At 22.6% G+C, this 11,453-nt stretch overlaps 4 protein-coding genes across 5 annotated transcripts; 1 reads left to right on the plus strand and 3 right to left on the minus strand.

Moving 5' to 3' along the window:
• Window positions 1-165: 165 nt before the first annotated feature.
• LOC122720049 (DDB1- and CUL4-associated factor 13) lies at window positions 166-2,440 on the minus strand. Its single transcript, XM_043946474.1, has 8 exons — window positions 2,423-2,440; window positions 2,064-2,218; window positions 1,558-1,955; window positions 1,325-1,493; window positions 1,071-1,218; window positions 662-962; window positions 421-584; window positions 166-321 (listed from the first exon to the last, which is right to left on the minus strand). Exons 2-8 carry the CDS (start codon window positions 2,131-2,133, stop codon window positions 234-236), a joined length of 1,338 nt encoding a protein of 445 aa, XP_043802409.1. The 5' UTR covers window positions 2,134-2,218; window positions 2,423-2,440; the 3' UTR covers window positions 166-233.
• Window positions 2,441-3,214: 774 nt separating this feature from the next.
• On the plus strand, window positions 3,215-4,654 carry LOC122719945 (protein FAM162B-like). Of its 2 annotated transcripts, none has more exons than XM_043946231.1 (4): window positions 3,215-3,441; window positions 3,794-3,989; window positions 4,067-4,160; window positions 4,332-4,654. In XM_043946231.1, exons 2-4 carry the CDS (start codon window positions 3,812-3,814, stop codon window positions 4,546-4,548), a joined length of 489 nt encoding a protein of 162 aa, XP_043802166.1. In that variant the 5' UTR covers window positions 3,215-3,441; window positions 3,794-3,811; the 3' UTR covers window positions 4,549-4,654. The 2 variants fall into 2 exon arrangements, with proteins under 2 accessions (XP_043802166.1, XP_043802165.1); XM_043946230.1 differs by having other exon boundaries at window positions 3,227-3,441; window positions 3,811-3,989.
• Window positions 4,655-4,966: 312 nt separating this feature from the next.
• LOC122719948 (protein MIX23) lies at window positions 4,967-5,992 on the minus strand. The gene is made up of 2 exons (XM_043946236.1): window positions 5,948-5,992; window positions 4,967-5,575 (listed from the first exon to the last, which is right to left on the minus strand). Exons 1-2 carry the CDS (start codon window positions 5,990-5,992, stop codon window positions 5,189-5,191), a joined length of 432 nt encoding a protein of 143 aa, XP_043802171.1. The 3' UTR covers window positions 4,967-5,188.
• Window positions 5,993-6,773: 781 nt separating this feature from the next.
• On the minus strand, window positions 6,774-8,743 carry LOC122720060 (N-acetylneuraminate lyase-like). The gene is made up of 8 exons (XM_043946499.1): window positions 8,676-8,743; window positions 8,421-8,482; window positions 8,267-8,343; window positions 8,028-8,173; window positions 7,710-7,878; window positions 7,489-7,634; window positions 7,188-7,359; window positions 6,774-6,998 (listed from the first exon to the last, which is right to left on the minus strand). Exons 1-8 carry the CDS (start codon window positions 8,679-8,681, stop codon window positions 6,847-6,849), a joined length of 930 nt encoding a protein of 309 aa, XP_043802434.1. The 5' UTR covers window positions 8,682-8,743; the 3' UTR covers window positions 6,774-6,846.
• Window positions 8,744-11,453: the final 2,710 nt, after the last annotated feature.

Consider the following 11,453-nt stretch of genomic DNA (forward strand, 5'->3'; position numbering starts at 1 on the left):
AAATGAAAGAAAATTAATAAATCATTGTAAGCTACGCTAAGCAAAACATTAATCACTGCTTGAAGTTTGTAACGTTTTACGAATTATTATATAGTAATGCGTTGTATAATTTCAATAAAATTATTTATTACAATAAATATTGAACAAAAAAATAATTCAATTGTGTGTGTCCAATTTATATCCATAATTATATTTTTCATTATTAAAAATATTATAGTATATAAAATTCTAAATTATATTTCTTGCTGTGCAACGTGTCTTTTTCTTTCCGGAATGAAAGGTACAGTTCCTGGTTTAGAATGAGCACGTCTATTAGACTCCCTAAAATAAAATAAGTAAATATAGTAAAAAATATTTCGAGAAAAAATATACATAATTCATATATTGATTATTATTATTTTTTTTAATAATGATATATACTTTCGTTTAGTCTTTTCTCGAATCGTACGTAATTCATTCTTTGCATTGTAAATATGTTTTGGAATTTGTCTATGTCGCGCAATTCGCTTCACTTGAGGATGTGCAGCAAACTTTTCTTTCAAAGCTTCACTATAATTTAAGGCTGCCTTTTCTCTAGGTTTTAACTGTAATTATTTATTTTATTAAATTATTATTATTTTAATATATAAAATAATAAAAAATCAAAAAATACAAAACATACCACACCCAATTTTTCTGACGCCCTTGCTTTCCAAACACGAATATTCATTTCATCACTTCCACTAATAATATATTTATTATCAAGAGACCATCCCATACATGTTAATCTTTGCATACGTTTTGTATGGTAAACTTCTCGAGAATGACCTTTATTTATTTCAAAAATGCGAATAGACTTATCATAACTACCAGATACAAATTCTTTACCAGTTGGTGAATAATCAACATCAATTACAGCTTCTACGTGATCCATGTGCACATTTACTGGTGTTTTCAACTTACGAATATCGTAAGTATATAAACTAGATTAAAAAATAGAATATATCATAGTTAATACATTTCTTAATTTCTATATTTCAATTTAAATAATAATAAATTTAAAGAAAATATTTTTTTTTTTTTGAATTTACTTGTAATCTTCATTAGCACATGTGAAAGTAATAGCTTCCATAGGATTCCAAGCCAATCTATTGGTTCTTAATCTCATAAAAACTTTTCTCAAAGGACCTGTTTCTCTGGCATCATATAAAATTATACTACGATCACTTCCACAAGCAGCTATAAAATTATATAAAATTTTAATTATGATCTTATAAAATTAAAATATAATCATTTATACTTAATAAATTAATAATAATTTTTATAACACAATAATTATTCTTACCAAATAAATTGGTTTGAACAGGATTATATTTAATATCATATAAAGTATCAATACCCCATTTTAATGTACGAATGGGTTCATTACGAGTTTCTTCCCATAAGTGGCATACTTCACCACAAGTTACAAATATTGGTTGGGAACGATGATGAGAGATTCCAGTTATTACAGTCTACAAAATATCCATAATTTTTAAACTAATATAAAACAATAGTTGCTAATATTTAATATCTTACCTTACTAATAATTGTATTTATAGGTTCTTCTTCTTCACCAAATGATGTTTTTTGTGACTTCCATGTTTTAATAGTTTTATCATCACCAACAGTAATGAAATGTTCACCAGTTGCATTAAACACAATTCCTCTTACAATACCATCATGGGCCAAAAAACTACGTATACATTTTCTTTGTGTAAGATTCCATATTCTTATTTCTCCATCAAAAGCTCCACTAAGTATAGTAGATAAATGGAGAGGATGCTTACACATATTAGACACTCCATCTTTATGACCTTCCAAACATCCTATAAAAGGTTTTGCAAATACTCTTTCTAATTTTACTGAATTTAAAGCTCTAGTATATTCTCTTGCTGCTTCAAAAGGATGTAATGCTGGATCATAATTCCTAGGTACTATAAATAATGAACAAAATTAATTATTTAATTATCATAACTGTATATAATAAGATATATGATTTATAACAAGAACTTAATTTATTATTATTTTTCATTAATACTAACCTTTATATATGTCACGTTTTGTTTCTCTTAAGTATTCATCAGGATTTCTTGTTAGAATTTTCACCTTCATTTTGTAAATTTATTAATTAAATAAAATTTTTAAAGCATATTTTTTTCATCACAATTTGTCACAAGTGAAATAAACACGTGCATATCTATATATAGAAAATAAAACATAAATATCTATACGTTTTTAAATATTCAATATTTATCATTAAAGTAATATTGAAATTAATATATATTTTATATATTATATAAAAATTAAAAGATATTGTAATATTATTTTTCGTGGACAAATATTAAATTTTTAAATTTAAAGCAAGTATAAACGAATAAATAGAAAAAAAAAGAACACATACAAAAATGATGAAATCAACACCACTTTAGAATGCCATAAATGAAATTTATAAAGAATAGCAACTAGTATGAAAAAAATATAGGATCAGAATTGATCGCGCCATCTTTGAATGCTAAAGATAATTCTTTTAAGAAAAGATAAAATAAAATAAGAATTAACTTTCAGCGCTATTTTTTAAATCATATCTTTATAAAAATATTTTAGAGATAGCGTTGATTCTCGATTCTTGATCTATTTTATCTCTTCTTAGAAGAATCATTGGCGTTTAAGAGGTGGTGTGGATAGTTTTTATTTATTTCTTCTTTTTGTATCATTTTTTATTCTTTTTTTATATTTCATTTTAGAAATGACATTGATCGATAATTTTTATCCTATCATTATTTTTCTGCCATTATTTGCTTTCTTTCTCTATTTGATATCTAATTACAGATGATGAACATAAAATGCTTATTAAACATTTCATGATTTTCTTTTTTTTGATTTAATTTTTCTTAAAATCGTTCTTGTCTTAAAAATTATATTCTTAGATTTACAATGTGTTTCTTGAATAATGTAAAATAATATATTCTGATAAATAATATGAATGTTTTTTGACTCGAGTCAAATAAGTATTCAACAATGATATAAAACAAAAAAAATTCGATTCAACAAAGAAAATAGGAACAAATGTTGAAATATTTTATCGAAAAAAGGATTAGAAAGTTCTTCTTAAAAGAGAATTTTTTTATTTATTCTATTTTTTATTTGTAATTTAATAGTTTCAATTCCAACCAGTACAATGTTACAATCTTATTCTGAATCGAATCGATAATGTTGAGAATGACTTTAAAATGATAAGAGAATCTTTGTGTCATCGAGAATATCATATAAATCTAGGATAAAAAAATATATTGAACGTATATTCTGTACTTCGTCTGTGACATTATGTTAGTAGTACGTAATACGTGACTCGGATAACGTGTGATCGTAAAAAACAGAGCAAGTTTTTAAATACTGTCAGTACAGTATAAATTACAAGAAGTAAGTAATCAATTTTTACAATAATAAATTTAACAATTACATGAACTATTACATTGAAATTGGTTATTACATAAAACAGGAGAATAAAGAGATATATTTAATTGATTGATTGATAATTTTATTATATTAAATATATATTATTAATCTAAATCAAAATATGACTTTTAAAATATAGTCATTCTATTATGAAGTACAACTTATTTATAGACATATAATATATAAAAATCATGAGTACATAATATAAAATTTTAATCTTAATCATTAATATCATATATTTATTACAAAAATAATTAATATAAAAATATCTATAATAGTTATTGTTAATATTAAATAGCATTTAACTTTGATAAAGATTTTTATTATATATAGGATGTTTTGCACAAGATTGATAAGGCAGTTTAATAATAATTTTAAAATAAGACAACTACATTCAACATTTGTTAAAAATGAAAATAAACCTATTACTGAAACATCTAAAGCTAAAACTGAAACAGCCAAAACTACTAATATATCACAAGCTGAAAAGGAAGCAATTGAATTTGTATCAGGTAAAATATATTTTTAGAATGCTTTTGATTTTAATAAAAATATGTAAAAAAAAAAAAAAAAAAAAATTATGTTTTAGGAGAATCTTTATATACTTTGACTAACTTTGATAAAAGAATATTAGTTTGGGTTAAACGTTTTCCTAGTATGGATAAAATTCCAAAACAAGTAAGGTAAGTAAAAATATATTCTCATATATAATATCTATAAAATTAAATTTAAATGCATGTACACATATTTATATACAAATATATAATATAAGTACATTATATTTTCTAAAGAAATATAAAAGTTTACTTATCTTAAAATTGTGTCTATTAAATTTTTTTATTCTTGTTATTCAGTATACGAACTATACAGCTAGCTCATACTAAAGCCAGAATTAAAGTATGTTTTTACATGATGGCTTTTGCGGTAATTGGCTCTATTCTAGCTGTAATAAGTGGTAAAAGAGATGTTGCTGCTGGAAAAAATATAATAACAGAAAGACAAAAATGGTATGATAAAGTGAAAGAAAAAGCTCGAAAAGAAGCCGAAATGGCTGAAAAAAATGAAAAATAGTATTTTAATTTCTTTTAATAATTTAAATTACTTAAATTTTACTTCAATATTTTAAATATTTTTTTGATTAACTTTTTTTCCATATCATTATATTTCATTAGAATTATTTAATCATTAAAATCATTATTTTGATGATAAAATCATTATTATCAGAGATTATTACAAATAATAATTTTTAGTAAAAATAGTATTATGTCTTTATAATATTAATTTGAAGATATTATTTATATCAATTATATAAATAAGCAATTATTATATCTTATCTTAATAAATCAGAAAATTTATTTTTATAACATATATTAATTTTATCAATAGATTAATTTTTAAATTAACAAAAAAATATAAAAAAAAAATGAATGTAAGAATATGATAATAAACAAAATAAGGATGCCTAAAATTTTTTTTATTATTTCCTATATAAATTTTCAAAATGCACAAATGCACAAAAATTGAAAATATTACAAAAAATAAACAAAATGTAATTATAATTATGGGAATTGAAAATTTTTATAGTTTATCATACAAATGCAATAGCTAAACACAATTAAAATTAACATTTTAATATATATTTTGTAGTTAACTTTACAATCATATAAAAAATTGATGTTTTTAAAATATTTTTAAAAAGAGTAACACAAATTTAAATTTCTATATTTGGCGGTTTATAAAAAACACGACATTTATTATAATAAACATCAATTGTATGTTCCTTTACAACTTCTTCTATATTCAATTCTGATTGTAATAGACGGAGAGTGTTTTGTTCTTTTCTTAATGCTTTAAGAAGTTGTGGACTTTCATTACCATTATCTCTTTCAGTCTTTAATTGTTTCACTTTTTCTTTTGATGCATTTAGACACCTTGTAATAGCCAATTCTCTTGTTTTATGGCCTGATTGAATTTTTTCATATAAATCTTTGCATTTTACAGTAGGATCAACTTGTCCTTTAAATGATTCCGTTGGAAGTATGGTATTTAACATGTAAATAATTTTGTCATCAAGTTGACGCATTTTTTTTAATGCATCCTAGAACAAAAATATTTTTAAACATTTTTTGTGCATACATAATATGCATGTAAATAATTATTTTAGATTCATTAATTTATATGTATATTTATATTGAAATTTTGAAATCTGTATTATAAATTATGTGTTGAATATATCTTTAATTTCATTTTTAATTTCATTTTAGTATTTGTAAAATTTTGCATTTTTAAATATCATTTATTATATGAAATATTATAAAAAGTAATATATAACCTTAAATATGTTTGTAATGAATTCTAACTTTATAGAAATTTATAGCTTAATACATATGTTGAACGTAATCGAAACAATTGAACTATATAATTTGAAATATATCATATTTTATAATACTTTCATTTACTACAAAAATACCTGAAACTCTAAAAAATCTCCACATCCTACACTCACGGTTGCCATTTTTATAAAATGGAGATCAAGTATTCAACTACGATAGGAAGTATCGTGATTAAATTATTACATAATATTGTTATCTTTTATTATTGTTACTACTGTAATTAATTATTCAATTTTACTTAATTACATTAAATAATATTTATGGAAATTTTTTTAAATTATATATTTTTATTACATTACATATATGTAGATACTATTTAAATAAAAATATTTATAAATTAAAATAAACAAATAAATTAAATTAATTAAGAAACAACAATTATTCCATTTGTTTAGATTTTAATAAATTAAATGATAATAATATTTTTTAAAATAAAATTTAAATATTAAATAAAATAAAAATAGATCTTTGTACTTGAGTTCAATAATTGGTTATAATAATGAATAATTTAAATTGAAATATATTTGTGAAATTTATAATATTATGAATTGTTTAACAATATAATATACAATTTTTTTAAACTTTTCGAATAATTATTTACATATATTGTAATTAATAATTTATTAATATTTTTATATATATTATTTTGAAAAAAATGTTTAGAAAATATAATTCACATAAATTTATATAAAAATAATATTATAAAAAAAATAAAATATACATAAATAGTATAGTATATTATAATATAAAATATTTTTAAATATGTTTATGAATTATATATTCATAAATGATCTTTAAATATAATCACAAATGATAAACATAAACATAATAAAATTTCAGTATTTTAATAAAAATTTTAATAGAAATCAATATAAAATTTGTTAAATAAGTGTTTCATTATAATTTATTATTTTTCATTAATTTTATTTAAAAAATTAGCATTAAATACTATTTTTTTTTTCTCATTTTTGATGTATTACATTTTTATGGGAAATCCTAATTTATGTAAATCTTTCATCATTGATGATACAATTTGTGTAGATAAAGATTCTAAAGGTGCACGTGGAGGACCAGGATTAATATCTGTTAACAAATTCATTGCCACTTTCATAGTTGATACCCAATTTCCTGTAATAATTGTAATTTTTATACAATTTTTAAAATTTTCTTTTTAAATTAAAATATTATATTATATTTAAATTAAAGTATTATAATATTATATATTATAAAGATTTATTCAATTTGTAAGAAATTTATTAAATTTTTAATTTTTTTCAAAATTGACCATCATGTTTATCAAATTTTTATAAGTCTTACCATATTTTGATATAGCGAGAACAACATTTGTCAAACGTTGTTGCATGTCTCTTGCTTTCATAACATTTCCTGCAAGTCCTTCTCTAAGAGAATCGATCATAAATTCAGGAAGCATATTTGAGCTTGTTGTTATATACGAATCTATTCCTACTGCACAACCAGGATTTATTAACTAAAATAAATAAATAACATTTACATTAAATTTATTATTATTTACAATTAATTATTTATATATTATATATTATTTTATAATTTTTCAAATTCTTAATATGATATTTTCTTGCAAATAAATAATACATACCTGATCATTACCAAGGAATACGACATATTTCTTGTTATTAGCACGAAATGCTTGAGTACCTTCATCTAAATCAGAACTGGTGAATTTTATTCCGACAAATGTTGAAATTTCGTCATTTAGAGATTCGAGGAATTGTCCCATGTGTACTAAAAAAAAAAATTGCGTTTCTAGACATGTTACATTTACATATGGATTTAAAACAATCATAATTATTAACTTACTATTAACATTAGTCATTCTTGGAAAGTGATAATATAAAAATGGCGTGTTTGGAGCTGCCTCACTAACTAGTTTTAAATAATTTTTTAATTGTTCCATTGTTGTTGGTTTAAAGTACAAATCGGGTAGACAGAGAATAGAATCTGCTTTGATGCTTTCAGCATGTTTTGCCTTTGAATAAATATTTTATAAATAAAAAATGTATATATTATATTTTCATAATTAATTAATCAAATTTGAAATTAAAAAAATATTATATTCTTAAAGTAAAATTATAATTCCATAAATTCCATTCATAAATTATGGTATTATTTACGTACAAGTTCGAGAACATCGGGAAGAGATGCACCTCCTACTTGAATCATCAAATGTTGTTTCGTTGTTTTTACAGCATTTGCCCAAGCCTCGGCGACTAATTTTCTTTCAATTAAAGACATGGATGGACCTTCTCCACTCGTTCCATTTACTGTCAATTATTAATTACAATTTATATTTATCGAAATATATATTTTTTTTATTTAATTTTTATTAAATTTTTAGCTGAATATGTAAATTTTACCGAGAACACCATCGATTTTCTTTTTTGCTAAGAAATTGGCGTATTGTGGTATGATAGACAAGTTTAGACTCCTCGAGCTAAAATATGACGATAAGATCATGATAGAATAAAATGTTATTTGTATCTCTGTATTGTATAATATTAAGAAAATTACCTGTCATTATTAAATGGTGTCAATACTGGAGCGATTATTCCCCTGAATGTGAACGCTACTTTCTATGAATAAAAATAAGGAAATATTTTCACTCTTTTCAAATATTAAGAATTTAATATTAAAATATTTATAGGTACTATTGATCGAAACATTTTGAAATATTGGATTAAAGAAATGATTGTTTTTATATTACGTAGTTTTTCAAAATAATTTATGCAATTATTTGATACAATTGATTTATATATTTTTACGTACCGACATTGCGGAGCGTGAGGTAAATTCTAAGAATGTCAATTAAAATATTAACATGAAACTGAACGAAGAGGAATATTTAAACTTTGATAAGATTGTCTCAGTATCAAATATCACGCGTCATATGTTTACTGATATTATGAATTTTTTTTCGTAATAATACTAATAATAAGCGCGTAAATTTCCTTACACTTTTATAATTATTTTATTTCGGCATATCAAGTGACAAACTATTTATTAAACTTTACAAACTTTAAAATAATGTTTTTATAAAAAAAAAACATGAATATAAATTATAATACATATATATATATTATCTTTTCTAAACATTATAAACATTTATGCATTTATTTATTACGCTATAATTTTTTCAGACATGCAAATTTTTAACGATCGCTTTATCTTTTCTTGGTAAATAAAGGGTCAAGATTAATATATTGAACAACAATAATTATTTATAAAAATGCTTTTTATGTTTATTTACATGTAGATTTTCTTTTCCTTTTAACAATGCCAATGATATATTAACACAGTATCGTAGTGATAAATTATACATAAGTTTCAAGATGGCCGCATGCGTTTTCCTTTTTATGGATATAATGAATACCATTATTCCTCGAAACGAGAACGAAGAGTATTCCCAAGTTTACGTAATAACGCCAAAGAGAATTACTATGTAATGTTACTCTCTACGATCTTTTTTCAAATTGTTATTATTCCTTTCTCCTTTTTTTTTTTTTCTAAAATTTACTTATCACTTAAATATAACGAAATTCATGCTACGACGTATTGGCGCATATTAGTAAAAGAATTGTTCTTTTTTATCGATACGTTTATTTTTCATCTACCTTTCGTATTTTCTCGATATTCACGCAATATACTGGATATGATGTAACGATGATAACTATTTATAATAACGTTAGACTCGCCATACCGTATTTTTTGTTCATCATAGACAATGATTCTTGTTTATATTCTAAAAGAGAAATTTGTTTAATCGTAACTTTTTCCCATTCTACCATTGATTTATTATTAATGATTTCTTTTTTAATCGCTCGTCTAAGTATCTCGTCGAATTATTTTCTCACTAATTGATCGATGAGGAACTAAAAATGTATTACAAGAGGATCGATTAATAGAAAATTTATATTTATACAGGAACTAAAAATGTAAGTAACATAATATAAATATTTAATTATCACTGGGTACAAATTAAATTAAGATATATTTAAGTAGAATTATAAAGTTAAATTTTTAGAAATATATAAAATGTTTTTGGAACAAATTTTGGATTTATTCAAATATTTAATTTGACGATTTAATTGTAGGTAAAGGAAAACTTAATTGTATTAAAATTTTAATGAAAAATATATTTGTAAATTTAAATATTTCACATTCCAAAAACTTAATTTTATTAAATGAAAACATCTTTGAGAAGAGTCGATATATTTATTATTTATACCCTAAATTTGTGGCACAAGATATTAAAGCATTACGTTCAATTTCAAATATCGACATATCTTCGTAAAAGTTATGATCTATAATTGCTTCATAAATATATTTATTACCAAATGCAGTGTTAATAATAGTTATACGAATGCGTTACAGTGTTAAGTTATGACGTAACCAGAATGTTTAGTACCTAGAAAAAATGCTTCTTCTATTGGACGTATTATCGAGTATAATTTTAATTAACAGATATATTTCTTTTTTTTTAATAGTCTACAAAAATATAAATTAAATTATATTATACACAATTGAAAATATATATACACAGTATATGTATACATATATATGTACATATGAGAAGAAAATAATAAATAAGAAAAATTTAATAAAAATTTTCATATGTATTTTTTATGTTTATTCAAGGAAAGCATAATTCGTCATCGTTTTGAATTTGCTCAATTTGGCACATAATTGCAATATTAAAATACATATAAACGAAGATTGTATATATTAACAGTTTAAAATGTATTATACATATTAACAGTAAAATACAGTGAAATGAAATATGCGAAATAAATTATAAGTAACGCAAGCAAATTGATCGTTACTTTAAAAAAAGAATAATATACAAGAATAACGTATAATTGGATCGCAATTATTCATGGTGTCGATTAACTACACGATATCGATGAACTAGATCAACATTCAATCCGTTTGCTGTAAAGAATCGAAGTACGAAAGAAAGATATTACTCGTGAACATAAAATAAAAGGATATTTTTAGCAGGAACGATTACTTTTTAATTCTACTTCGAAGTCACTTCTTCCAGCTGGTTACGTTACTACTGTTCGGCGAAAATTTAACAAATCAATTAATTATTTAATGTCTTGTACACGCGATCAATATCAGCAGTCGCAATGACCTAATTTACTAACAATGCACCAAAAAGCCGTCGATGAGAATGCAGTGAAAACGACCCACATTCTATAATGTATATATACGTACGTATGTTAATTAATACATATATGTAATATATGTATATATATATACATATACATATATATCATAAAATTCACACTTGAAAAGATATCTCGTATGAAATATATATAATACATATATATATATATATATATTTCAATTAGAGATTAACAGCCGTGGCCGGACCAGCCTGGTCACGCGGCAGAAACGTCATCGTAAATTGTTTCTTCCTATTAACTTTTTTTATTTTTACTTTTTTTAATTCTTTTTCTATTAATTGTTATCTCTCTCTCTTATTTCCCTTAAATTTTCTTTGGCTTCGAATCGTATTCCGTACAAAAGTGCAGCACATAA

The sequence above is a fragment of the Apis laboriosa genome, unplaced genomic scaffold (genome assembly GCF_014066325.1).
Source record: "Apis laboriosa isolate Shangri-la unplaced genomic scaffold, ASM1406632v1 scaffold9_cov152, whole genome shotgun sequence".
Classification (NCBI taxonomy): domain Eukaryota; kingdom Metazoa; phylum Arthropoda; class Insecta; order Hymenoptera; family Apidae; genus Apis; species Apis laboriosa.

Excerpts from the sequence above, each read along its gene's own strand:
- LOC122720049 (XM_043946474.1), bottom strand. The coding sequence starts at position 2,133 with ATGAAGGTGAAAATTCTAACAAGAAATCCTGATGAATACTTAAGAGAA. Across the intron at positions 1,219-1,324 it reads TGTTCAAACCAATTTATTTG|CTGCTTGTGGAAGTGATCGT; the intron begins GTAAGAATAATT and ends ATAATTTTATAG. Across the intron at positions 963-1,070 it reads TGTGCTAATGAAGATTACAA|TTTATATACTTACGATATTC; the intron begins GTAAATTCAAAA and ends TTTTTAATCTAG.
- LOC122719945 (XM_043946231.1), top strand. The coding sequence starts at position 3,812 with ATGTTTTGCACAAGATTGATAAGGCAGTTTAATAATAATTTTAAAATA. Across the intron at positions 3,990-4,066 it reads AGCAATTGAATTTGTATCAG|GAGAATCTTTATATACTTTG; the intron begins GTAAAATATATT and ends ATTATGTTTTAG. Across the intron at positions 4,161-4,331 it reads AAAATTCCAAAACAAGTAAG|TATACGAACTATACAGCTAG; the intron begins GTAAGTAAAAAT and ends CTTGTTATTCAG.
- LOC122719948 (XM_043946236.1), bottom strand. The coding sequence starts at position 5,992 with ATGGCAACCGTGAGTGTAGGATGTGGAGATTTTTTAGAGTTTCAG. Across the intron at positions 5,576-5,947 it reads GAGATTTTTTAGAGTTTCAG|GATGCATTAAAAAAAATGCG; the intron begins GTATTTTTGTAG and ends TTTTTGTTCTAG.
- LOC122720060 (XM_043946499.1), bottom strand. Across the intron at positions 7,635-7,709 it reads AAGAATGACTAATGTTAATA|TACACATGGGACAATTCCTC; the intron begins GTAAGTTAATAA and ends TTTTTTTTTTAG. Across the intron at positions 7,360-7,488 it reads TATTCCTTGGTAATGATCAG|TTAATAAATCCTGGTTGTGC; the intron begins GTATGTATTATT and ends TATTTATTTTAG.